We start from the raw sequence: 27,421 nt of genomic DNA, 5'->3' as shown, positions 1-27,421 counted from the left end.
AGTGGCAAGAGTGCTTGCCTTGTATAGATGAAGCCCTAGGTTCGATTCCTCAGCACCACATATATAGGAAATGGCCAGAAGGGGCGCTGTGGCTCAAGTGGCAGAGTACTAGCTTTGAGCTAAAAGGAAGCCAGGGACAGTGCTCAGGCCCTGAGTCCAAGCCCCAGGACTGGCAAAAAAACAAAACAAAACAAAAAAAACAGAAAAGAAAAAAGAAAGAAATTAAGTCAAAATGAAAAGTAATAACCATCTAAACATTGGAAAGAAACTGAAGCAAATGACCTAATTCTATTAAACTTGTATAGTATCTTGTTGATGATATTATCAATCTTGAATATATTAACCATAAGCTACTAAATTATCTTTCAGCCCTGGGAGAATACATTAACAATGTTTAAATCTCAGATGATTAAGAATTATAATCTATAATGTTATTGTTAGTGGTGGAGTCAACATGGTCGATTTTGTTTTGGTGGTGGTATTAGGGTTTGAAGTCAGGGCCTCAAGTTTGCTAGACTGGCTAGTGCTCTACCACTTGAGCCACACCTCCAGCCCTGCTTTTTGCTGTGTGTGTGTGTGTGTGTGTGTGTGTGTGTGTGTGTGTGTGTGTGTGTGTGCTGGTTCTGGGGCAAGAACTTGGACCTGGGTGCTATCCCCAGTCATTTTTTTTTGCTCAAGGCTGGTGCTGTACCACTTGAGCCACAACTCTACTTCTGGCTTTTTTTGATAGTTAATTGCAGATAAAATTTTCACAGACTTTCCTGCCTGGGTTGCCTTTGAACCTTGATCCCCAGAACTCAGCCTCCTGAGCAGCTAAGCAGACCTGAGCCACTGTCACCCAGCATTTTGCTGGTTATTTTGTACATGGAATCTAATGAACTTGTTTGTTTAGGCTGGCCTCGATCTGTGATCAAGGGGTGGTGGAAGTGCTGGTCCCACATTGATTAAAGTCCTAGAGCCATTTGTGGCAGCGGGAAGGACCTCTGCTTCCTCATTATGGCATGTCTAGAGTCCAGCTCACAGTGAGTCCCAAATGAAGATCCTGTGGGTTGAAATGAAGTGGCATCAGAGTACCACCCTATTGCTCTGCTGTGCTAGCAAGTCACCACTTAGTTTATTTTTCTTCTCTTTTCCCTCCCTCCTTCCCTTCTGCCCCTTCCTCTCTCCCTCCTCTCTTTATTTCTTTCTTCCGTCCTTTCTTTGTCAGTTCTGGGGCATAACTTGGAGCCTAGGCACTGTCCCTGAGCTTTTATGGTCAAAGCTAATGCTCTAACACTGAGCCACAGCTCCACTTCCAGTTTTCTGATGGTTAATTGGAGATAAGAGTCTCATGGGCTTTCCTGCCCAGACTGGCTTTGAACCATAACCCTCAGATCTCAGCCTCCTGAATAGCTGGAATTACAGACATGAACCACTGGCTCATAGCACCATTTACTTTCTACCAATGGATTTTGACATCTTCTATTCCCCTTTAATCCTCTCCCTAACTGCCTTTCAAAAAAAATCCATTTCACTCATAAGGAAACTGAGGCTCCATGAAGTTAAGTCAGTTCTCAGGATCTCTTAGCTAGTAAATGATACAGCTTGCTCAAAAGTTCCTGGACGATATATGGGTTCAAAGCCATTCAGTCAAATAGTCTTTGAGCAAATCGGTCATTCCTTTGTTCATTTATTAAAAAAACAGTTTATTGGCTATCTGAGGTAGTATATTGGTGATGGGAATACAGAGCTGAATGGAGAATCCTACTCTCCAAGGAGAACAGAGACTCCATTTCTCTACTGCTTAGGATGTGAGTTATACCTTGGAAATTGAAATAAAATATTATGTATAGTTTTAAATTATATACAATTATATATAGTGTGTATATATATATTTAGAAAGAGCCTTGCATATATACATACACATACGTATATTATATAAATATTTGTTTATATTATTAGCTATGATTGGTTGTGTGTAAACCCTGCAGGATGCCCACTTGGAGACCTACTGGGCAGATTACTTAGAGAAACACTGGGAAAACATTGCCTTTTCCTAGAATAGGTAATCCCCAGGTGCTTGTTAAGCTCCAGCCAAGGGCTCTCACCTGTGTTAAGTACTAAGCACTTTCTCCCAGGCCATGAGCATGCACCCTCCACGGGTTCCAGGACTGCCCTGGTGCATCTTCTTTGAGGCAATGACTCTGGTGACTTTTAGTGAATGGTCCTCTAAGGCTCACTCGATGGATTTCGAGCCCCCACCCTGGCATTTACTAGCATAGGACTCTGGACAATTCCCCATTTCACTGCTTCACTTGAAAAATAAGTGTGACAATAATACTGATGTCATAGGATTATTGTTCCCATTAAGAGAGGAAACGTATGCAGGATGGTCACAATGAGTCAAAGGCATGTGAAAACCTACACTGTGCTCCTTCTACCAGAGTGTAAGTGTTGGAGTTTCTCACCAGTGTCTTCTAGAACATTCCACAGACAGGGATGTACTGGAGGGAGAGAGACATACACTAAGTTTCTAACCCTTGCAGCGGGTGTCCAAATCACCCCCAGGCTCAGCTCCAAAGAGTCCAGCTGGGTGCATCTGGTTGGGGAGATTAAATTATTTTTGAATTCCTAACTGAATGTTCTTTTAATGGAAACTTAATGACAAGCATTGAAATAGATTTCCTCCATAACCCCTCCTCCCACCATGCCTGCCCCCCCCCAACCCCCATGGCTCTGGGTTGCACAGTTCCCGATAACCTTTATTCCCTACCCCTGGACTTTTATCTCCCCAATGACAAACAGCCCTTACTGAACAGAAAGAGGAAATTCCAGTCATTGTTCTCAAACTTCTGGCTTCCAAAATAAAATGCTCTATCTCTCCTGTCAAGCTTTGATTGACACGCACTTCCTGTAATGGCAGACAGTAACGGCCCAGGGGCGGACCCAAGGGTTCATTTGCCTTCTTTCCATCAGAGGTTTTCCTCTGTTTGTTCTAGACAGGGGAAAAGCCCCCAGGCTATTCACAGAAGCATCCTGCTGGACCCCCAGCTCTTGGTTTAAGACCAATCTCCAAAGAGAATTCTCTCACAACCAAACCTATCATCCCCTTGGGAAGTTTGTCCTTAAGGTTCAATGTCTGAATCGTGCATGCCTTTTAGTTAGAGGTTTAAACAGTTACTCTACATTGATCATCTCATTTCTTTGACTTGGCCACTTAGAGAAGAATTTTTTCCTCCTATTCTTATTAAAGATGGCATCCCTTAAGTCCTGAAAGGTCAGACTTTCCAAGATACTGTTTGGAATGGATAAATCAGGAAATAGAACAACATGGCAGACCTATCACAATAGTAATACTGATGTGTTAGAGTCAGGAAAACATTTGTGCACTAGAATAAAAAGCTTACCTTCACATGGGCACGCTGGCTTGCTGCTACTTTCTGGTCTTCCCATTTTCTTCACTCACTGAGTTCTTTTTTTTTTCTTTGCCAGTCCTGGCCTTGGACTCAGGGCCTGAGCACTGCCCCTGGCTTCTTTTCGCTCAAGGCTAGCACTCTGCCACTTGAGCCACAGCACCACTTCTGGCCATTTTTTATATATGTGGTGCTGGGGAATCGAACCCAGGGCTTCATGTATGCGAGGCAAGCACTCTTGCCACTAGGCCATATTCCCAGCCCCACTCATTGAGTTCTTGAGCTCTCTTTACCCCCAGATCTCCGAATGCCCTCAGAACTGTCCCAAGTTACCAGCCCCAAGACAACCCATTTCTTAAAGGGCCTTGGTGAATGTATGTTCATGGGTGCTACAGGTTTGATGAGAACTTGTATTAAAGAGGAGACTTCAGCTGGACACCAGAGGCAGTGGCCCATATATGTAATCCTATCTCTGGGGGCTTAAAAACAGAGAATTAAAGTCAGCCTTGGAAGAAATTTCCAAGAAACTATCTCCAATTAACCAGCAAAAATGTTAGGCTGAAGGTATGGCTCAGGTGGTAGAACACACCAGCTCTGAGCAAAAAACAGAATGAAGAGTGTGAGGCCCTGAGTTCAAGCCCTAGTACCAGCACAGAAGAGAGGAGGGAGGAGAAGACAGAGAGGCAGAAAGAGAACAAGTATGGAAGTGCCTTAATATTACTGTTTTATTATTTTTTTGTTGTTTTGCTGGTCTTAGGACTTGAACTCTGGTCCTCAGCACTGTCCCTGGGTTCCTTTTGCTCAAGGATAGTACTCTACACTAGAGCCACAGTGCCACTTCCAGCTTTTTTGTGATTAACTGGAAATAGGAGTCTCATGGCCTTTCCTGCCTGTGCTGGATTTGAACTGTGATCCTCAGATCTCCGCCTCCTGAGTAGCTAGGATTACAGGTGGGAACCATCACGCCTGGCTACCTTGATCTTAATGAAGGAATATTTGCCATGGGAATAACCCAGAAATACACTCATCAGAACCCCTTGTTTTATTCCTTTAACAAAGGGAATAGATTAGTCCTCAGCATTTCACTGCCATTGAGTAGGACAGACCAAAGCATGATGTTGATATGCTTTTGGCTTGAGAGAATTCATTTTCCCACCAGTGCATAAAGGGATAAAGTATAATAAAACCTCACTTCCTGAAGCTTGCAATATTGATTCTTTTGGCCTTGTCAGCAAATTGAGTTGTGGTTCTTACGCACTTACAGCCACAGCATCATCTTCAGTGTGGCCACCTGCATTCCTACCATGACAGCTACTGACAAGATATGAGCCCCTAATCCCATCATAGTTCCCAGGTCAAGGTCAGAAGGACAAGAATGCGCAGGTGGATCTGAACAAAATCAATCCAGTCCTGGAAAGACAATGCTATCCCTTCCAACAATGGTCTTTGTTCCTGTTGTGGCTGCCAAGATTCCTACTGGAGAGGTTTGATGGAGCTAGACAGGAAGGGGTGTGTCTTCAACCTGTCTCACTTCCTCCTGGAGAATCAAACAACAAATGCATTCTACTTCCCTCCTCCCCACCAGTTTTGTCCTTCTAGGACAAAACTGCAAGAATATTTTTCCCAATCGCCTTGTCAGTTAATGCATAATTAAGAACACTTGGAAACTGCATGCAATTTTGGAACTTTATTAATTAACACATTGAACACATCTTTTTATATTCCTAAGCAGCTTAGAATTCCACGTTTTCCCACAATACATTCAAAATAAGGAAGGTAGAGAAATGAACAGGACATTCATATCCAAGCCTTCCCTAAAAGTCCATTAAGTTGGTCCCTTATAAAAAGATGTGGCGTTGGCTCTCAGAGACAGGAATATCTAACAAAGTCCTGTAAAGCCATATCCCACTCCTCTGTATTTCCTATTTCTCTTTCAGACATAGAATTTCAGTATAAGCTCTAGGCAGAGAAACACTGGGTTATCATTGCATCCCTCCCCTAGGTCAACTACAGCTCCACAGTCCCTATCGCCATCTTGGAAGAGCAAGGAATAAGTACACTTTTAATAGATTTGTAGTGCCTTCACTCATTTGTTGTAAATTGAAAGAGCTATCACTAGTCGGCTCAACTCAAGCATTCCTGCCTTACAGAAAGATGTTCATTGATATTCTACAGTATAGATTCAGCCTATGTCTAAATGTACCATGTGAGATCATTTGGACCAAAGCCCAGGGTGGGCCACGGCACTTGAGCAGGCCACAAAAACAAGTTCCAGTCATGTGATTCCTCCCCACTATGGGTATGGAATGGTGCAGAGTGTCTGGGCTGTGTCTTCTCTTTCCCTTTCTCCCCACATGACCCAGACTCCACTGAGGGCTCCAAACACCAGAGCTGGAGAAGGTCAGAATTTCAACCATTCTCTGTATAACCATCTCTGGTTGCCATCAGTGAGTTAGTTCACTGCCCTTAAATCATGAGACGTTTTCTTCATTGATAGAAGTCAGTATTAAAATAGAAGGAATGTTTTTCTTAGACATAGAATCAAAAGCAAGAAATAGAGCTGTCTTCTGATCCTGTCTAAAGCTTTGAAATTCTTCAAGAAGCCTCTACAAAAATATCTCCTTTAGTCTGTCAAGATGGCAGATGATATTTGTCTATCCTCCATCAACATTACGTGATCTCAAATAACCACATTCAAGATTCCTAGTGAGCTCCTCTGGCTTCTGTATGCAGTTTCACACGAAAGCATCACATGCTTTAACACGGCAGGGCTCTGTGTCCTGTAGGATCACAGTTTGACGGTCGTTGTACCAGTAGTCCTAGCCAGTTCTCTTTCCACTTTCAGACACTCCAAATGCTGATCAGTTCATAATGCCTCTGGTCCCTTACGTCCTTGAAGACTTCTTCCTGTTGAAAAACCCACTGCTACATTTTAGTGTCATCGGTTTCATCAACTTCTGATAGGATGAAGTTGGGGTTGTCGTAGCCTCTCTTCATCCTAGCTCTGGCATCTTTCTCGTTATAAAGGCACATAGCACAGTGAGGAGTCTCCACTTCCACTGTCTTGCTAAAGTTGTGGAAGTCGACTCGGTATTTCCCTTCCTTGGTCTTAGAGACTATCGGAACAAAGCGGTAGCCCCAGAGCACCTCCTCTGGGACATAGGATGTGCGAACTTGGCAAGTAGCACTGGTCGATTCCACTGTGCCATCTAAAAACACCACTAGTTCAAAGTCCTGCTGGGAAAGGGTTTCTGCTGCCATGTGGAAGAAAGGGCTGTTGTGGTCAATGATGTGGTAGATTGTCAGTGGGGAGATGAAGAACAAATTTTCATTGCCAGCATCGACTACAAAGTTGATGTTGGTCTGGTCCAAAATAATGGTCTCTCCTTCAGGAGTGATTGTGGTCTTCAGGAGCTTTCCATATATGTGGCTGCCAATAAGAAGGCTCTTCCTAAGATTGGCCACTCGAATTAAAAGGCAGAGTTTGCCACCCCGCTTGCTGATCACTGCATGTTTGCTGAACGTAATGGTCTTGGCACGTTTTTTGGGTCTGGAGATCTTGGCTAAGATGGCGCCACACATGAATGAATTGATGATAACACCAAGAATGGACTGGAAAATGAGCAGAAAGATGGCAGTGGCACATTGTTCTGTCACACACCTGAATCCATACCCTATGGTCACCTGAGTCTCCAGAGAAAACAGAAAGGCTGAGGTCATGCCATTAATATTCTCCACGCAAGGAGTGTGATTGTCAGCAGGATGGAACTCTGGGAGATCTTTGTGGACATAGGCTACCACGTACCACAGGAGACCAAAGAGGAACCAACTCCCCAGGAAGGCTGTGATGAACACCGTCATTTTGTACCTCCATTTGAGCTCAAGCACTGTCGTCCAGATGTCCACAAAGAATATGAACCTGGACTGTGCATTCACATTGCCAAATTCTATGTTACACCTTCCATCTTTGGAAACGAGTCGTGTTCTTTGCCGAGAATGCCCAAAACAGCGAGCAACAAACCATTTCCGGAGATGTTTGAACATCCTGATCTACAAACACAGCAAAGGAAAAGAAAATAGGATTTTTGTCAATAACAGTCATGAATCAGATAACAGACATACCTATATACAAATAGGCCATCCAGAATGCAGGCTTACTAGTGGATACCCCCATGCTATTCTCAGTACAAACTTTCCACTGCATGACCATATTTCTTAAATGTAAAATTTATGAGAGAGACGTGAATTGAAGGAAACTCAAAAGTGGTATAGCCAAGAATTTCCTGATTTCAATCGTCACAACAGACCTGAAAAAATTTTGTGATAGCCAGTTATGACCTGTACTTTATTTGATATTATCATTGCAATCTCCTTCCCTTAAAATTTTTAGCCTTCTGCTTAGCTGTGATTACGAAATCGTAAGTTCAAGTCCTGCTTATATTTTTGTGACATGTAAAAATAAGCAGCTGCTGGGCACAATGGTATATGCTCATAATCCCAGCTACTTCAGAACATAGACAAGAGTTATAGTTAGAGACTAGCCCAGGTAAAAAGTTAGTGAGATTCTAGCTCAAAGTATAAGCTGGGAATGCTGATGCATGTCTATAATCCTGGATACTCAGGAAACACATAGAAAGATCTTATCTTAAGGTCAGGCCCAGGCAAAAATGTAGGAAACACTGTAAAAAATAACTTAAAGCCCAAAAGGGCAAGATGGTGCTAGTGTTGAGCTGAATAGCTCAAGGACAGTGCCCAGGCCCAGAGTTCAAGCCCCAAGACCAACAAAAGAAAAAAAAACTAAGCCCAGCTCCAGTGGAGCTACTCAGGAGGCTGAGATCTGAGGATCATGATTTAAAGCTAACTGGGGCAGGAAAGTCTGTGAGACTCTTAACCAGAAATCCAGAAAGTGGCACTGTGGCTCATGTGGTTGAGCTGAAGAGCTTAGAGTCAGTGCCTAGGTCCAGAGTTCAAGCCCCATGACCCACCAAAAACAAAACAAACAAAAAGGGCAAGATGGCATAGCTCAAGTGGTAAGCACCTAGCTAGCAAGTACAATGCCCTGAGATCAAAATCCAGGCAACACACACACACACACACACACACACACACACACACACACACACACACAGTATAATGTAAGAATGACACGTTCTGTTAGGCATTGGTGGTGGTTCACGCCTCTAATCCTAGCTTTGCGGGAGTCTGAGAGCCTCAGATCTCAGAAGTAACAGGAAGGCAGGTGAGATTCTTATCTCCAAGTAACTATCCCCCCAAAAGCTAGAAATGGTGCTGTGGCTCAAGTGGTAGAGCACTAACCTTGAGCAAAAAAAGCCCATGTACAGTCCAGATCCTAAGTTCAAGTCCCAGGATGGGCACACAAATGAAGGAAGGCAGGAAGGCAGGAAGGCAGGATGGCAGGAAGGCAGGAAGGAAGGAAGGAAGGAAGGAAGGAAGGAAGGAAGGAAGGAAGGAAGGAAGGAAGGAAGGAAGGAAGGAAGGAAGGAAGGAAGGAAGGAAGGAAAGAAGAGAAGGAGGGAGGGAGGGAGGAAGGGAGGGAGGGAGGAAGGGAGAAAGGGAGGAAGGGAGAGAGGAAGGGAGGGAGGGAGGAAGATTCATCAATATATCAATATACTACCTAAAATGCCCAGTGTCCAGCTACTGATACTCATATATCATGAGACCTTCTGACTCAATTCAGTTTGGTCATTTGTCATATAAAAGAAGCAAGACTCAGAAATTTTACATGACTTCTCCAAAGTCATGGAACAAACCAGCAACAAGAGAGCTAACGTCCGCTCCCTGGCTGCACCTCAGAGGATGTGGGCCACAGTGCCCCTCATAGTCGCTTCCCCATTCTAAAGCTCGATTTTCCTAAAACACTTTAAGACAGGCACAATATGGGTGAAAATCTTTTTTGTACCGGGCACGGGTAGATCACGTCTTATCTTAGCTGCATAGAAAGTTCAAATCTGAAGGTTCTCAGCCAGCCCAGGCACTAAAGTCTGTGAGATTCAATCCCCAAAATAACCAACAAAACGCTAGACTGGAGGTGTGGTTTTGGTGGCCAAGCACCAGCCTAGAAAGGAACTCAAGTGAGAGCAGGAAACTGAGTTCAAGATTTCAGTATTAAAAAAAAATGTATGTTTTCAAATGTTCGGTAGTATTTAGAACAAAGCTTTCTCTGTGGCCTACAAAGTCTGTTTCTAGACTTTTTTTCTCACTGTGTGCTGGTTTTTCAAAAGGTATTTTTCAAAATACTATTGTATGAGACTCACTATCATTAACTTCATCTTTCCTTCACTGCGGTTGAGCTATAGAACGGGGGAGCATTGACTTAAATTGCATTTCATAAATGCAAAAACATGTCGCATTCATTCCTAGATCCAAGCTTCCCACGCAGTCTATGAAAGCTTACTGTTTATTCCATTAGCGAAGGAATTCATATCTTCAAAACACAATCTGAAGCTGAGTGCTGTCATCTGCAATTGTGGCTATCCAGGAGGCTGAGATCTGAGGATCACAGTTCAAAGCCAACCAGAGCTGTGGCTCAAGTAATAGAACAGTAGCCTTGAGCAAAAAAAAAGCCCTGAGTTCAAGCCCTAGTATTGGCGCACATATACACAGACAAACCACAATCTGTTTAATGGTTTCTGTTTGACAGAAAAATAGTAAAGAGAATTTCCCCCTAAACAGCCAACACTAGTGAAACTCAGGAGTTATAAACACCTGACCACATCTTCTCCTATGCCAAAGAAACTCAAAGGTGTATCCACTAGGGTTAGCAATATCTTTGTGGTATTTTTTTCATCCAATGCAAATAAGTTTTTTAAATAGATTTCAAAATCCCCCTCTTTCATAAAAAAGGTATTTGGTCATGAAAAAAAAACCAGGAAGTGAAACCCACTGAAGTGATAGCATGTAAACCCAAAGTGATATTCCAATGTCTCCTTCATAGCTTTGACCTAGATCATACAGGAAGCCAATGCTCAGTAGTAGTGGTAGAGACAAAAGTCACAGATGTGGTGATTTGAAAATGTTAGGGACTGGCTGCGAAGACATGAGAGAGCCAAAGGCCTTGCCTTGCACACACTCAGAGGGCCATGCTCAGCTCTCACTAACCTCATGTCCCCAAACGGGATGAGGGGAGGGCCCCAGTTGAGATGCAAAGCGGGAGATGCAGGCTCCTTCCCCACCCCAAACCCCAGCTCTTCACTGGTCCTGCACAGACATCCTTTTGCCTGGCCTACACCCACTGGGGACTGATGCCCTCGCTAAGGTATGTGGATGTTCAAACTACTTAGAAAGCTTTCCACTGAGTGGATCTTACCTACTGCCCTGCTCCCGCAACCCACATTTCCCTATGGAACCAGGAATGAACCACATTCTCTTTGTCAGATGGTTTCTAATACACCAGTTTCTAAGCTTTTCTTTCCTAGCATCCTTTTCCTCCAGCCTTCTGGAATTCCCTGATATCTCTTCTGGAATAGTCTGGATTTCCACAACTGTCTTCATCAAACAGAAGTTATCTGTCTAGTCTTGCAAAGAGTGAAACAAAAGCAATCCATCACCTTCGATGCTTTTGCAGATTGTCTGAACTTACCAACGTCCTAAACACACTCTCGCTGGAATCATCCATGGCTGGAGAAAGCAAGGAAGTAGCAGCATTAGGTGCTGTGTCGAAGCCTGATGGAATCATTTGGGCCTGGCCAAATTTAGCACGGGTTTCAACCAGTAGATTGATGCTAATTTGTATTAGCTTGAAAAACACCAATTCAGCAGGGTTGTGTGGTTTAAACCAAAGCAAGTGGTTGTTCTCAGCCCTTGCTCTGAGCTGGGTATATATATATTTTCAAACCTCACATGGCTTGAATACCGTCATGCTAAGACATGACAAAGCACCAGCTAAGGTCCGCAGGAGCAGATGTAGATTGGACGCCAGCTTTGCCCTGCTCTCCTTTGCCACGCTCTCTTGCTCACTCGCTGTTCTAAAATCATGCCAAATGACTTGGCCAGAAACAAGCTAGTTATCACCAATCTCCCGGCCATTTCTCTGACACACCAAGATAATGAATTTTCCGAGTTTACAAGATACAGGTGGATAGAGGGACATTAAGAGATGTAGTTGTTAGTTAGATCATACCAGGAAGAAACCAAATAACTACGTTAATCTCTCTCCCAACAAATGGCCATTGTTATGTAAGAAACTAAGACGGTAAAGAGAGCCTTTATTGTTGTTTTAATTCTGGGAAAATTGGCCTTTACTGAAATTGTGTCTTACATGTACTGGATAAGCCAATGCTGTTGATCTATTTGTTCTAAAGTGAGAAAAATTCCACTTAGAGGAAGCAAAGATACAGGATAAATTCATTCACCAACCAAACCTGTCATTCACACAGCAGATACATCATCACACATAACCTACTTTGCTTGGACAGTTGCACTTAATCAGGCCACAGACAAAGCCAATGTATACTTTTTTGGTGATTAGAGATTATTCCTGGTGAGTGGATTATATAACATGACCAGTTTTGTGCATGTGTGTGTGTGTGTGTGTGTGTGTGTGTGTGTGTTTAGGTTCCTTTCTACTGAAATCAGTAAATCTTAAGAGCAAGCACAGGGCTGCACATTAGCTAATATTTAACCAAGGCATCCTTGGTGGTCTGGTAGCACAAGTGGATTGCATTGTTGCCACTTGTTCTCTATTGCCCAAGCATTTTCGTTCTGTAAATAGCTTCTGCTCAGAAAAGAGACTTCTTGAACACTTCCCACACATGGATTGTGTGCTTCTTCTGTCAGATTTCAAAGAGAAATTTCCTGTTCTCAAGAGGCCAACCATTAAGGGATGAGTAAACAAGACACACGGGCAGTTACAACATGGTGTGGTGTGTCCAACCGCAAAAGGACTACATTTCTACAAAATCCCTGCTAGCTGTAGATCCAGCTTCTGGGAAGGTATTCCAACTGGGTGCAGTTGTAATGATCTAATTCATTTATTGGTCACCATTCAGCCATGATATATAGATACTAACTAGCCTCTGGACCAGCCATTGGCTGGACATCACACAACCAATCCCCTGACATCACAGAGCCAATCCTGTGACATCACACAGCCAATCCCCTGACATCACAGAGCTAATCCTGTGATATCTCACAGCTAATCCTGTGGACACCATTCTTACCACCAGTTTGCTCTCAGGCACGTTGGTGGCAAGCAGATGAGCCCACAAACAGCCAAACACAGAGTGATGGCATGATAGGAACAGTGGGAGGCACAGCAGTGACATGGAGGCCAAGGCCTGGAGATGTGTTAGAGTTACACAGACTTGCTGAATGATGAGAAATAAGCAAATCATTATGTACATAAAAGCAAGGAGTTTGCTGTTGTTCTTCTCAGCAGCTGGTGGCTGCCCCACCAGAAGAGATACTCCAGAGAGGAGTTCCTGTGTGACCATCCTATATTTAAGTGTATGTGGATTCAACAGAAGGGACAGAAGGAAGCCAAGTATATAGGGCTGCAGGAAGTTCCAGGACAACAAATTCAAAAGCACTGGAGGGCCTTGGTGTGACCCTAGGCTGGAAAGGCAAGCAAATCCCAGCCTGCCATTTTCTATTCACTACATTTGAATTACAGACCTACAGGAGAATTGGGCTTTGTTCAGAACACCCAGCTAACTCCTATTGTTAACACTGAAGTCTCTTCTGTTGAACAATCCTTACACACACACACACACACACGATTTCCTTGACATATTTTGCTCTTGAATCTCTTGTCTCTCTCTGAAAATACACTCTTCATTTGCATGTAACACCCTCTTCATTTGCAGGAAGGTGCCCATAGCTCAAAGTCACTGCTACAATTTGAAGAACCTTAATGCAAAGGCTGTTTTACAGGCATCCACGGTGATGATTTATTTTTCTTGTGTCCATTCTGGGGCTTAAACTCAGGGCTTGCCTTCTTGCTTGGCTTTTTCACTCAAGGCTGACACTCTAGCACTTGAGCTACACCTTTCCTTCTGGTTTTTTGCTGGTGAATTGGAAATGGAAGTTTCACAGACTTTTCTGCACAAATTGTAATCCTCAGGTTACAGAGTAGCTAGATTACAGGTATGAGGCAATGGTGCCCTGTGAATTGGGGTTTCTTATACACTTATCGCATAGTCTTCCTCCCATCCCAATCCCAGCAGCTCAACAGGCACTCTATCAGTTGTCTGTATCACCTCTGATTTAGAAGTACAAAGGCTTATTTCATTGCTATTAAAAAAAATGCAAAGACCTTTACTACCATCTACCTTTTAGCCAAACCTCTTGCAGCTCATACCCACATTTAGTTACCTTCAGAACATTTTCTGAGAGACAAGCATTTATGTAAGAAGTAGGAAATAGAAGCTTGATGGCCGATGACATGATTTTTCTGTAGTCCCTCAGCAAGAACAGTGCCAAAGAAATTCATGTTTTGGGGAATGTCTACCACTCTGTTGTGGGCCAGGAATTGATTGAATCAAACATTTCTAGAGAACCTTCCATAACCCTGTCTCCCATGAGACTTTGGGTCCTGTCTTAATCAACATAATGGAACATATACTTTATTTATTGAACACCTACTAGGTACCAACTACTATGCAGGTAGCATTCTCTGCTCTCACGTTCCTTCAAGAGAGCCAGTCTTGCATTAAAAAAAAAAAAAGTCATGAAAGAGTCAAAGGCCTAGAGTCTAAGCCCCCTACCAGCACACGCACGCACTCCAGTACCAACACACACACACACACACACACACACACACACACAAAACCAACCAAGTTCCTCTCAGAGATGTAATTCAGTGATTACAATACAGCAGATTTCCTGACTTGAAGGGCTGAGGGCATAGTATTAAGGTTGTCCTGCTCTACACACCTTTGCTAAGGAGCTAAAACCAGTGCATCCAACTGCAACATCAGAGCACTTCCTGTTTTCTATGAAAATCATCTCTGTCAGATGGCTAACGCCCAGCCTGATTTACAAACCTTCAGCTCCTCTAGAAACACGAAGTCACCTAGCTCCCGGAAGTGGCTCTACCATACCCAGAGCCTACAGTAGCTGAGGTGACATTTCCTCTGGTTTGAGAATGCTAGGGACATTCTCTCACCTCTTCAGTATGATTGGGTGGCTCACTTAGGGTCCCCTTGAAGTCCTTTTTTTTTTTTTTAATTTGTTTTGTTTTTGTTGCCAGTCCTGGGGCTTGAACTCAGTCCCTGGCTTCTTTTTGCTCAAGGCTAGCACTCTACCTCTTGAGCCACAGCGCCACTTCTGGCTTTTTTCTAGATATCTGGTGCTGAGGAATGAAACCCAGGGCTTCATGTATACGAGGCAGGCACTTTACCACTAGGCCATATTCCCAGCCACCACCACCCCCCTCCCCCCGCCCGGAGTCCTTTTTAGATAGAACTTGGCAAGACTGGTGGAAACATCTCTCCTGGGCTTGTAGGCGTGCTCAAGAGCACCCGAGACCCCAGGCTTCTTCTAGAAGCACTGAAAAATGTGATGGGAAAATAGAACAAGTAGATCCCAGGACCTTGAGGCCAAGTGCAATTGCCTCTAGGCGTGAAAGCAGCACATGACAGCTCAGGTGCCTTGCTCACTCCATCCAGAGAAGGGAGCTTGGAAATGAAACCCAAGAAACCCTGAGTTCCCATGACTTTGGCTTCATGGACGCCCTGTGTTCTGTAGGTATCTCTGGAGCAAGCCAGGCACAGTGGCGTTTCTAACTAATCCAATGTGTTCTGCAGGAGATAGTTATAAAAAGGTAGAACACCAAGGTGAGCATTCCCCCCAGAATGAAGAGCAGTCACAGGAAAGCTTGGTAGAACAGACAGGCACCATCTTAGGTAGGCAGAGATGTGGATTTGACCCCAGCTCTGCTATTAGATCACAGCCAGATGATCTAAGCAAGCCACTTCGTTTTTCTGAGCCTCCGTTTCCTAATCTGTGAAATGGCCCTAGTCATGTTCTTCCGAAAGTCATAGGCTAGACATTGCTGGCTCATGCCTATAAGTCTAGCTATCAGGGAGGCTGGGATCTGAGAACTGTGTTTCAAAGCAGCCAGTGCAGAAAAGTTCATGAGGTGAGATGCTCATTTCCAATTAACCAGCAAAACGCCAGAAGTGGAACTGTGGTGGCTCAAGTGGCAGAGTGCTAGCCTTCAGCAATAAAGCTAAGGGATTGTGTCTAGGCCCTGAGTTCAAGTGCTAGAACAGACACCAAAAAAGTATCATGGCATGATTTACATGCAATGATACATATGAAGCTCCCAGAACACAGCCACCAAACTATGCACAATGGCCCTTTTTTTTTATTGATTCGCAAACGAAGCTAGTTTGATGAGGGTCACTAACTCGGGCCTCCCTTGTGTCTACCACACAGAGGTGAATGGGGTGTGCAGGGTGTCACAGCCAAAGGAGGACCTACATCTAAGAGAGGAGACCAAGGATGGCCATACATCATGTCTATGATGCGTGAAAGCTACAGAGCCTAGTTCCCAGCATGGATCAGAAAGACCTGGAAATGGCAAACATGTTTTCCTCTAGGACTCCAGATGCCTTCTCATGGGGAGAAGAGGATGGAATAGAGAAAGAGAATTATCCTTGGCATGGCTGAACAGAAGTATGGTACCCAGGCAAGATGCTGTATTTCTCTTTCACAGCCATTAGCCACACCCTTTGAAGAGAAGGAAGCCCAAGAACTGTGGGAGAAAATCTGGTGTGCTCATAGCATGATCTCACTCTTCTCCTATTGAAAGCAAACAATATTATTGAACATGAATATCAGACAAGACTACTCTGATCATAGTGGATGCGGCTAAAAGCAAGGCCTGTCTGTAACCTCATCTGAACACAGACAAAAACACAAGGAAAATCCAAACCACAAAAATAGCCAAATAGGCCCCTCTCCTAGCTGGGATGAGAGATTGATACTGTGTTTTTTGTGTTTGGTTTTTTTTTAACCAAGACTAGTATGCTAGTCCTCTCTCCTTCAAGATAATAACAATAAGATTAAGTATAATAACAGAACTGCCCCTACTTCCTTCCAAAGCAAAATACTACTTCCCTAAACTTAAACCCATGTCTCCTAAAGAAAGCCCCAAACCCCACACAAGTCCTTCCTGACCCCTCCAGAAATCTTCCCCAGGCTCTGCCAGGCTATGGAAAGCCCATTTCTGAAACTCTTTAGCAGTAGGCCATGAACCCAGCCAAAAGCCATGAGCTCCTCCCAATGATTGTTCCAGAAGTTAACCTGCACATATACACATTTTATACCTCTGTTGGCATTCTTATGGAACTGCAAAGAATCAAAGAAACTACCAAGTTAAATGTAGAGCTTCACCAAAAGGAGTTAGTTTTCACGCTTGGGATTTAGAGGCTATTTAGCCAACTCCTTTACCTCAGTCCTGAAGTAATTATACTCTCACCACAAAGGCCTCTGTCTCTTCCTGTGTCCCAGTGGTAATGACTTGGGAGCCATGATGTTCCTACCAGTAGAATCAGTATGGGAGCTAGTAAAACTGAACCTGGGATAAGTGTTCTTAAGAGTGTCCCACGTTAGGGTGATAGGTACGCATGTATTGTGGGGTTAAAAAATGTTTTGACTGGACACCAGTGCTTACATCTGTAATCATAGTTACACAGGAGGCTGAGATCTGAGGATCACCGTTCAAAGACAACTTGGGCAAGGAAGTCCATGAGACCCGATCTCCAATGAACCTCTAAAAAGCCAGACATGGAGATGTGATAGAATGCTATCCCTCAGCAAAACAAAGCAAAACCCCAAACAAATATCCTAAAGAAGAGCACTTCTGGCCCTGAGTTTAAGCCCTAGTAGCTGCATGTGCACGCACACAAATCAATGCTTTGAAGGATGGCTACTTCCTCAGTCTACACTTCCAATATCACTTCCTATTGTTTCTCATAGTTGTTTCCTAAGGTCTTGGAAATGCTAGCATTTTATAGCCATGCAAAGAAGGACCTAAAGGGGGCACTCTGTCTCTGTTTTGTTCAGAGGTCAGTACTGGGGATTGAACTCGGGGTCTTACACCAGATAGGCAGGAAATCTATGACTTGAACCATGCCTCTGGCCTTTTATGCTTTTGTTATTTTTGTCCGGTAAGGTCTTATGTGTATGTGTGGCCCAGCCTAGGACCACAGTCCTCTTATCTGCATCTCCCAAATAGCTGGAACAGTAAGCGTAAATCACTACCTCTGAATTCTTGGTTGAGATGAGGGACTCACGTTCATGTTTTCTCTGAACTGGATTTAAACGATAACCCTTCCAATCCTTACCTCTTGAGGGGCTGGGATTACAGGTATGAGTTGTGTGGAGTTTTAAAGACAGAGCAGAGCATCCCTGGGGACAATGAGATTGGTGACCGGAGAATGAGGGAAGCCTAGAGACAAGAGAGAAGACAAACTCACAATTACACTCTTGGAGCGACATGGCTCCTTCTCCAGAGATTTTTCTTTTATAAAGGAATTGTCTGCTTAACTCTAGAGTATAGCACTTTACTAAGGGAAAGTATTGCTTTACTGTGCATGAGTGGACTGAGCAGGAGGTAATGGTAAATTGAAGTAGAAGTTGAGGTGCTCAGTCCAAAATAGATGAAGACCAATTATGTGTTGAATGGAAGTTCCCTGTCTTGCAGCTCCAGGAAAGCTATGCAACCTTCATCAACAGTGACCCCTGGAGCTCAGTCTAAGCAGTGCTCTGTAGGGTTAGCCTGCAGTGTTGTGTAACTTTAAAAAACAAAACAAAACAAAAAACATGTATTGAATTATCTTATTTAGACATCATAGCAATTTCAAAAGCCTGAGAACTAATAAAGATTGGGCAATGTGGACAAGGTCACAACGCAGAAAAGCAAAAGATTAGAAGAATCTGACCTGCCTGACTGATGCGTCTTTACTTCTAAGCCCTATGGCACACTCTGAAGAGCGGATAAACAGTGTTGAAGGAAAGGCAAACATTTAATCAGCACCAGCTCACTCGGTGCTGGGAATGGTGGCTCCTCACACATCTCTGTGCTGTGTATAGAAGGATAAGAGCTAGTGAGAGTCTGAAGATGTTATGGGCACTGACATGGAAAGGCAAGGAATGCCTGATTAATGGAGAGTGAACAGGTTCCCACGAACCAGGAAGAGCATGTGCAAAGACATGGAAGAGGAGGAGAGGCACAGGAAATATGGTTGGGGTGCTGGATGGAGAAAGCCTAGAGCACACTGGATTGGACCCAAGAATACACACTGGAAAAGGCCACAGGCCCAGATGTCACTAGTCTCATGATGCTAGGCAATAAAATTGAGTTAACTGGGTATGTGGCTGAAAATTTTATAAAATGAAGCATTTCCCCTCCATCATGCACAAATTGTCCTGGCTCAGGAAATAGTACAAGAAGGACATCTTCTATTTGAGATGTGTATTGACTTTTATAGGATGAATTCTGAATCATCAACAGCAGCATTTGATATATTGGCCAATGGCTAGTGTGCACATTCCAGGCCCCCCACCCCAACTCAGTGGGTGAAGAGCAGCTTTCCTGATGGTGAGAGGAGTCCTGGCTACTCACTGTTCTAGCGGAGAACAAAACCTTCACCTTAGCCTCAGTGCCCAGTTCACTCCCAGGACGCAGCCAGGAATACAGAGACAAAAGACTCAGATGGGGGGTTCCAACCTTGCCCCATTCCAGCTGTGACAGCTAGGTGAATCTCTTAACCTCTGGCAGCAGGCTTGCTTCACCTGCTGCTTCTTCCGTTAAGAGTACTTAATACTCAGATCTCCATCACCCTTCCTCACCTGACTTGAATGTCATTTCTGAGATTTACACGTCGGCTAAAGGTTGAGGGATTTCCTGCCTACTTCTGTCCCCCTGTAAGTCAGAGCATCTACTTTCGCAATATTTGAGTATAGTCTACTTTTTATTTGTAGTATGAACTATGAGTTAAATTTACCTGTTTGCCTTTGTGCTCTCTAGGGACAATGGCCTCAACTGTCTCTTCTTCTGAGATGTGCCCCGTGTCTGCCTACCCCAGTTCCAGGCAGAGACAGAGGCTCAATTAATGTCTATCTGTCAGGAAGGTAAGCAGATACAGAGAGGTACAAATGATTCCCTGTTCTTGGCTTTCAAAAGGGGCCATGTGAGGGGCTGGGGATATAGCCTAGTGGCAAGAGTGCCTGCCTCGGATACACGAGGCCCTAGGTTCGATTCCCCAGCACCACATATACAGAAAACGGCCAGAAGCGGCGCTGTGGCTCAAGTGGCAGAGTGCTAGCCTCGAGCAAAAAGGAAGCCAGGGACAGTGCTCAGGCCCTGAGTCCAAGGCCCAGGACTGGCCAAAAAAAAAAAAAAGGGCCATGTGGAAGGCATCTGTCTGGGTTTTTGATAGCCTTCTGTACCCCACCGCTTGTTTATTTACAAGTCCCTATGCAAACAAGCCATTTGTCTCTGAAGAGAAGCGATGCTTCTCAAAGCTGCCAATGTGAATAAACCTCTGGACCAATCAGAGCTGCTGGATTTGAGATCTCAATTGTTGGGTTTGGTATCTGCTATACTGTCTTGTCAGGACACAGGATTGTGTGAGGGAAGCCCAGCATGGAACATACTGCTAAACTACAACGCAAATGGTAACTGTCTGGAAAGACAGAATATGTCCTTCCAGAAGAACCCTGGGTAAAATAATTTCAATCAGGTTGGACGAGACAAAAAGGGCCCCCAACCCCCCCCCCACACCCCCATGGAGGGACCCCCATGTGTCAGTTCTGTTTCTGGTGGACTTGACTTTAGCACAAGTTCTCAGACCGCTTAACTTGGTCTCTACCCAGACCTTTCTGGTCAGTATCCTAACTGGTAAATTCTAATTTCCAGTGATTTTTAAGATTGAACATTAAAATCACATCATGATCCACAGACTTTTCTAGCTGGGTGGTCTATTTATTCTCATTACTACTGAAAAGAACACGATTACACTGAAAATATCATTGTACATGCCTGGAGGTATAATCTTACATGAAAACCAAGAGATGATCTCAAAAGTATGTGACCAGAAATTGTGTGGAGGATGTGCCTTCACACACACACACACACACACACACACACACACACACACACGGATATTAGATACTGAGAGGAATCCTATAGTGGATTCTTGTGTAAAGTGTAGTTTTTGCCAATCAAATAATCATCCTCTCTCTTGTTTATCTTGTAATGGTGTGTGGCGATAGGGGTTGTTTTGATGGAAAGTGGAGAGACACATTTATAATAACCCTATTCTTAAGTTTCACATATTGAGCCATCCACTCCAAATGGCACTGTAATTTAATGAAAGAATCGAAATGTTTACAAAAAAAAAGGTTGTATTTATTACGTGTGTAGAGATCCTGTTATTAGTCCAACCCTTCTAGTTTTTCTGTGGTTTGGTTTGGTATTACCTCAACTCAGCCCTTTCCAGACCAGAAAGGAATGAATTCCATGTGGACAAGAGGCCTGAACATACTCCCTGTCTGTCTGAAACAAGAAAGCTCTCTTTGCTTTAAAGGATATGTATAGAGTTCCCCAACCTTGACAATTTATAAAAAAAATGGGGTACAGTTTGCTAGTGCCATGAGTTAGATGCCTAGAAATCAGTACCCAAGCCGCTGTATCCACAGGCTATAAGGTCGGCTGAGCTCAGCTTGGCAGACAGGCAAGACGGAAGTCATGGAATACCCACCCATTCCTGGTTTTAGATGGAGATTTCTGAGGCCTTCTAGCTCCACAGCTCACTGCCATACCTCATCAGTGGCCTTCTGGGTGAGTTGTAACCAGTGGGTTTGTTGGGGAAAGGGACTCTGAAAGTTGGTTACTTATGAATGCTAACATGGGGTACTCTTGCGTGTCTTTTGCTCCTCTGTAAAATGGATACATTCATATGTATCTATGGCTGGTTATTTATTTATTTATTGTGCCAATGCTAGGGCTTGAATTTAGGACATCACATTCTCGCTTAGCTTTTTCTGCAAAGGCTCTCACTCTACCATTTGAGCCATATCTCTCTACTTTTGGCCTTTTGCTTGGCTAGTTGAATAGCACAATCTCTCAGGCTTTTCTGTCCAGGCTGGCTTTGAACTGTGATCCTTCAGATCTCAGCCTCCTGAGTAGCTAGGATTACAGGAGTAAGTCATCAGCACCCGGCTCATATGTATCTTACAGATGGACAGAAAGGACTTTGGCCATGCTGGGATCTAGGAGGTCTTAACTCTGCCAGTGCTAAATACTACCTGTAGCTCTAACTTCCCCTCCAAGTTCCAGCCTCATACAGAATGGAAAAATCCCATCATGCATCATCCATAGTGCCTTTAATTCCGGGCCTCTTTTCTCCATTGTCAAGGCTGTGCCAACCTCAGGCCTCCACAGGACAGTGGACTCCCTGAGAGCTGGCCTTCCCCTGGATCCTACTGCCATACCTTTGGAGCCGACAAAGGTCAATGATTACCAGTTTTGGCTTGAATTCTGCCGAGCCATCAGGGTGGCATTAATGGGGCGGCACATCATCCACCCTCCCACATCCAAGTGCTTTCTGGGAAAGCCCTGAGGCCCACAAGGAAGCAGAGCCAATGGCCCTGGTGACCTTTGTTCCATGACACAGAGCCGTCCTCTGGCACACACTGGATTCCACTCTTCAAGGCTCTTCTTGCAGGCAGTTGGCATGGACCCCTACTTGTCACCCGGCAGAGCCCATCCAGGAAGCCAGCCAGCTCAGAATAGGGACACTATCCCATGGACTTCCCATCTCCTGAGGCTACTACAGCAAGACACTTGAGCAACTTTCAGCCTGATCTTCTATCAGTCTCTAGAACAAGGAGGGAAAGCAAAAGGGGACCACCCAGAGTCATGCCGGGCCCAGCGACTGCAGCCCTCACCTCTGGAAAGACCAGTGGAGCCTACAGCAGGCAGGCCGCTGACGCATGTTCAACCATGCCTTTCCTCTCTTCTCACCCAGTCCTGTGTACACTGACCTGGAAAAGGTGAAACAAAATTCCACTCTGTTTCTCCTTCTTTGCCCTTCTGTCTTAATTCATCAAAGCTGAGAGAAGCTCTGCATTCAAAATGATCCTGTACCTCTCTGAGCTTCAGTTTTTTCATAATGAACCAGTGATTATAGGTGCTTTGTTGTTCGGTGGATTAAGTTAAATATGTACATGTTCATACAAAAACTTGTTATAGGAGTTAATAGTAGCATCATTATTCACCATAGTTCAGAAAGAGGACACAAACCATCTGCCTATCCACTGAGAAATCCAAAAATAAGACATGGTATACGTAATGGATGGAATATCATTTGGCCCTAGAGAGGAATGAAGTTCGATACAAGATTCAACATCTATGAAACTTGAAAGCATGATGCTAAGTGAAAGAGGCCAGAGGGTCTATGTTTCTTTTGACATGAGAAGTTTAGAGCAGCCAACTCTATAGAGAAAGATAAGAGTGGTCCATAGATAGCTGCCCAAGGGTTGAGGGGAAATGTGAACCAAGAATGACAGTTAATGGTTACAAAGTTCTTTTAGAGACGGTGAAAATATTCTAAGATCGCTTGTGGTAATGGTTATGTGATTTTGTGAATACACACACACACACACACACACACACAACTGAAATACATTTCGAATGGGGAGTATTATGGGAATTATATCTCCAACGGAAATGCACTTCTTTAATGGGGAGTGCAATGGGAACTATGTCTCAGTAAGGCCAATGTAGGCAAAATTGCATCTCTGTCACATGATAGAGACTCAATAAATAGACTCTGCCACCCACATCTGGCATCACAAGATCTCATGTGAAGTGGCACCTCCCTTTCTTACCAAGAGGCTATCTGATCCTGAAGGCATCACAGCTAAAATCACCTTTCTCTCTTAAGAACCCTGGTGTACACGTTTTCTTCTTGGGCTGCCCCTCACTACTAACATGGAGTTGAGCCAGCAGCTACAGCATCTCCTCTCTCAGGGTCTGGGTTAGTCCTCCAAGGTTGACCAGGTGGAGTTCAAGGAGGTGCACAGGAGGTAGAGCCCTAGCCCCCCCTCCCACCAACCACTTCCTGCGCCTGGGCTCCTCCCATCATCCCCAGACACCTAGGCCCCTCCTACCATCCCCTGCCCCTAGGTCCCACCATCTTCTGATAGAGGGCCTAGAGTCCTTCTGTGAATGTGATCTGAGCCCCTGGCTGGAGGGCGACACCCAGCGTGACTGCCTTTACGGGCTTCCAGGCCTTCTCTTCCCACCAGAAGATCAGACCAGGGAACCCCCTGGCTCTGAGTAGCCACAGGCATATATGAGAGAGATTCCTCCCCTGACCCATGCATGCACTTCTCCATCTCTAGGCCTCCCCTGTAAGCATTATGCCACACCTTGCTTCATCCATAACTCATGCTCAGATTCATTCTTTTCCTCGCTCTGCTTTTTTCTTATTCTGTTGGTTTCTTGCTCTGAAGTCTTATATTTCTGGAGCCAGCTGAACTCTGCCTCCCTGGAGGCTTGGCAGTATATCACAGGTTAGCCGGAACCAGCCAAGACCAGTAAACTCCTGCATGCCCCACAGGTCCCCCATCCCATTTCCTCCTCTATCCTGTCTGACTCCCCCTCCCCCCCCACACACAGAAAGAGAAGGATGAAGATCCCCAAGCAAGGCTAGGAGGAAAACTGATATGGAGACAGAAAACCAGCCATCACCATCCCAGGAGATTGCCCCATTTTGTGAAGCCAGTGGGACAATGTTTCTTGTGAGCTTCCTGGGAGCTGGTGGCTCACACCTGTGACCCTACTTACCCCAGCAGGCTGGGAGCTGAGAATTGAGTTCGAATCCAGCCTGGGCAGAGAAGTACACAACACTCTTATCCCTAATTAACCAGCAAAATGCCAAAAGTAGAGGTATGGTTCAAGTGGTGGAATGCCAGCCTTGATAGAAAAAGCCAAGCGAGAGTTCAAAACTCTGTACTGGCACACACACACACACACACACACACACCACCACCACCACCACCACCACCACCAGCACCAGCACCAGCACCACCACCACCACCACCACACACACCGAGTATACAACAGATCACCCTTTCTCTATTTTCAGTGGTCCACCTTAAAAAAGAGAACTTCCAGCTGATTTCACACAGATCATAATGACCAGTTTGATAGCATAGCACCAGGTCCTAACCTCTATCATATTATATATCATAATTTCATGATGTGTCTGGGGGAAGAAACTCCAGTAAAGCCCTGTCAAGTCATGAGCCCTGAGTGCTTTGGAAAGAAATGAGGGCATTCTACCTACAGAGCACGTGCAGGCTCCCCACGATTCTGGCCTTGAAACTTCTGTCTGAGGCTGACTTGAATTCCAGCTCTGCTATTTGCTGGTCCGTGACCAGCCATCGCCTAGGGGAGTTTGCAGAGTTAATTTCCCCCATGTAATCGATTAGAGCTGGAAGACAGAAAAAAAAAAAAAAGAAATCACTAAGAAACCTAGGAGCAATAAAGACCCTGGTGCTCATTGCAGGTCCTTCCCTCCCTCCCTCCCTCCCCTCCTCTCTCTCTCTCTCTCTGTCTCTCTCTCTCTCTCTCTCCCTCTCTCTCTCTCTGTATCCTAGGACTTGAACTCATGGCCTGGGCACTGTCTCTGAACTTCTTTGGCTCAAGGTTAGCACTCTACTACTTGAGCTACAGCTCCACTCCTGACTTTTCTAGTGTTTAATTGGAGGTAAGAGTTTCATGGTCTTTCCTGTCCAGGCTGGCTTGGAGCTGTGATTCTCAAATCTCAGCCTCCTGACTAGCTAGGACTATAGGCATGAGCCACTGGCACCCGGCTTTTTTCTTTCCTTCTTTCTCCTTTTTTTTATTTTTTTTATTTTTTATTCAAATTTTTATTATCAAACTGATGTACAGAGAAGTTACAGTTTCATACGTTAGGCATTGGATACATTTCTTGTAGCTTTCCATACAAATTGAATATCTTCTAGCTCATGTAGATTTGTTTTTCCTAACTCACTTTTCTCACATCCACACTCCTAGTAACTTTTCATTGTCAGCAATAAACTTTTCCTGACATGTCCCACCTTGCTTTACTCCTCCGAGAATATAGGACAGAAAGAGGATATCCAGAAATTGTGAAGAAGTTTTCACAACTAGGCTTAGCACGGATGACAATTGTGGCTCCATGCCACACCTGAAGGAGACAAGGTCTGAGCTGTGACCAGTCTGATGACTGCAGACATTGCTACTGGAAGACCAGTGAGTGGAGTTGGCAAAGCAAAGATAGGGGTCTGACAGGTGCCTGAAAGGCAGGGATGGGCTGGAAGATGATGTCACCCTTGGTGTGAACTACATCAAGTCTACCATACTAACCGGATATATTACTATACTTTGCCGCAGTCACTCTTTCCATGAACTCTTCAGTATCTAACCTGAAATAGTGCCCATAAGTGAGCAGCAGTGTGGTAGCTCCAGTCTTGACTTCACTTCTTTCCATCTCTTCTCACTACCAGCTGTAGGCTTGCCTGTTTATCTGATGATGATCTGAGTTCAGTTAATGTCTATCTTAGAAGCACAGGAATTCTACAGATAGTATTAAATGCCTGCCAGTGAAGGTCAGTTGGATGAGGGGCCTAGGTGTGCAGTGCCTATCCACTCTATACTGTGTGTATGTGTGTGTGTGTGTGCTCCAGTACTAGGACTTGAACTCAGAACCTCAAGGTCTTGATTGGCTTTTCCCATTCAATGCTGCCACTCTTCCACTTGAGCCACACCTCCACTTCTAGCTTTTATTCCTGATTTTTCTGATTGGGTTAGCTTAAATGTATGATCTTCAGATCTCACATCTTGACTGACTAAGATTACAGGCAGGAGTCACTGGCACCCAGTTTCTGCTACTGTTTATCACCAATAGCATGCCTGGGGCCTGAGCAGCCTCCCTAGTGGGGAAAGGATGAATAGAGAAGACTACTGGAGAGAGAATAAGCTCTTCTCCAACTTGAAGCTGAAGTTATGTTTTACTTGCTCACCCAACTAACAACCAGGCAAATATCCAGGCCTGGTGTGAAAACCATTCATGGCGGATTCAATAAGTATAGGCACTGACTCAGACAGGGCTAGTCCTTAAGAATTGGATGCAACTGTAGACATTTTTCCTTCATCATTTTAAGCATGGAATGGGACATGCATCTCCTGTGTTTTGAGTTCCATTGTGTGCCTGAAATCATACATAAGAAATGAACACAATTCTGAGCATTTGTTTATATTATCTTAAAAAAAAATCTACTCTAGCGTTTATTGACTTGCCAAGGGTTTACAAGGTTTAAAGAGTGCAAAGAGAGAGGTACTTGGGGAAGGACTGGAGCCAACAGAGTACAAGAAGCTTTGGGATGAGGAGGGAGACAGAGGATATGGGCAAGTGAAGCAGTTGGCAATGGAGAGAAATGAGCAAATACAGTCATTATAGTCAATTGACATACATAGGTGGAAATGGAACTGGGTAAATTGAGGAGATGGGGGAGAATGATGAAAGGGTGGCATTGGCCAAAATGCATTGTATTTAATGTTGAACTGAAATCCCCTTGTGTAGCTACTTAAAGAGATATATTTTTTTTTTTAAAAAAAAGAAAGAAACACTATGAACCAAGTAGAAGCACTCACAGAGACCCCACACCACGCCAGTGAAAAAGGAATACAACAGTAATTCCTGAAGTGAAAGGTATAGGAGAGAATCAATTAAATGTTGGAACCACATTTAGCCATGTTTTGTTGACACTTCACCTCTGTTAGAATGGCTCATTCTCTCTGGCTTAGTTGTAATAAGTATGTTGATGGATGAATGAGGAAATGGCCAAGAGGTGTGTACCTTTCATAATGGTTTGAAAATGAAATGAGACAATGTGTATTTAAAAACACTCTGTGCTGTATAACATTCTCTTGAATCTAGTTGAATCTAAGGTGCACGGGGGCGGGGGGTGGGAGGGGGGGAGGTGTCCTCTAACTTATGGAA

At 44.3% G+C, this 27,421-nt stretch overlaps 1 protein-coding gene and 1 long non-coding RNA gene across 6 annotated transcripts in view; one reads left to right on the top strand and one right to left on the bottom strand.

Moving 5' to 3' along the window:
* Positions 1-557: 557 nt before the first annotated feature.
* Positions 558-27,421, top strand: LOC125349484. The gene is made up of 3 exons (XR_007210521.1): positions 558-610; positions 9,326-9,330; positions 26,106-27,421. It is a non-coding gene; the product is annotated as an uncharacterized LOC125349484 (long non-coding RNA).
* The window catches only part of Kcnj1 (potassium inwardly rectifying channel subfamily J member 1), a 30,102-nt gene continuing 8,062 nt past the window's right edge, over positions 5,382-27,421 (bottom strand). The window contains exons 2-3 of one of the 5 annotated variants that reach the window (XM_048343654.1): positions 24,719-24,865; positions 5,382-7,442 (exon numbers count right to left, since the gene is read on the bottom strand). In XM_048343654.1, coding sequence (XP_048199611.1) covers positions 6,318-7,436 — 1,119 coding nt within the window. In that variant the 5' untranslated portion in view covers positions 7,437-7,442; positions 24,719-24,865 and the 3' untranslated portion in view covers positions 5,382-6,317. Of the gene's footprint in view, positions 7,443-10,992; positions 12,351-17,578; positions 17,769-22,313; positions 22,410-24,718; positions 24,866-27,421 lie in introns of those variants that run through there. The other 4 variants (XM_048343655.1, XM_048343652.1, XM_048343651.1 and 1 more) reach the window with 4 other exon arrangements.

The sequence above is a fragment of the Perognathus longimembris genome, chromosome 3 (assembly GCF_023159225.1).
Source record: "Perognathus longimembris pacificus isolate PPM17 chromosome 3, ASM2315922v1, whole genome shotgun sequence".
In the NCBI taxonomy this organism is placed as follows: Eukaryota; Metazoa; Chordata; class Mammalia; order Rodentia; family Heteromyidae; genus Perognathus; species Perognathus longimembris.
This window is presented reverse-complemented; position numbering and strand designations above follow the sequence as displayed.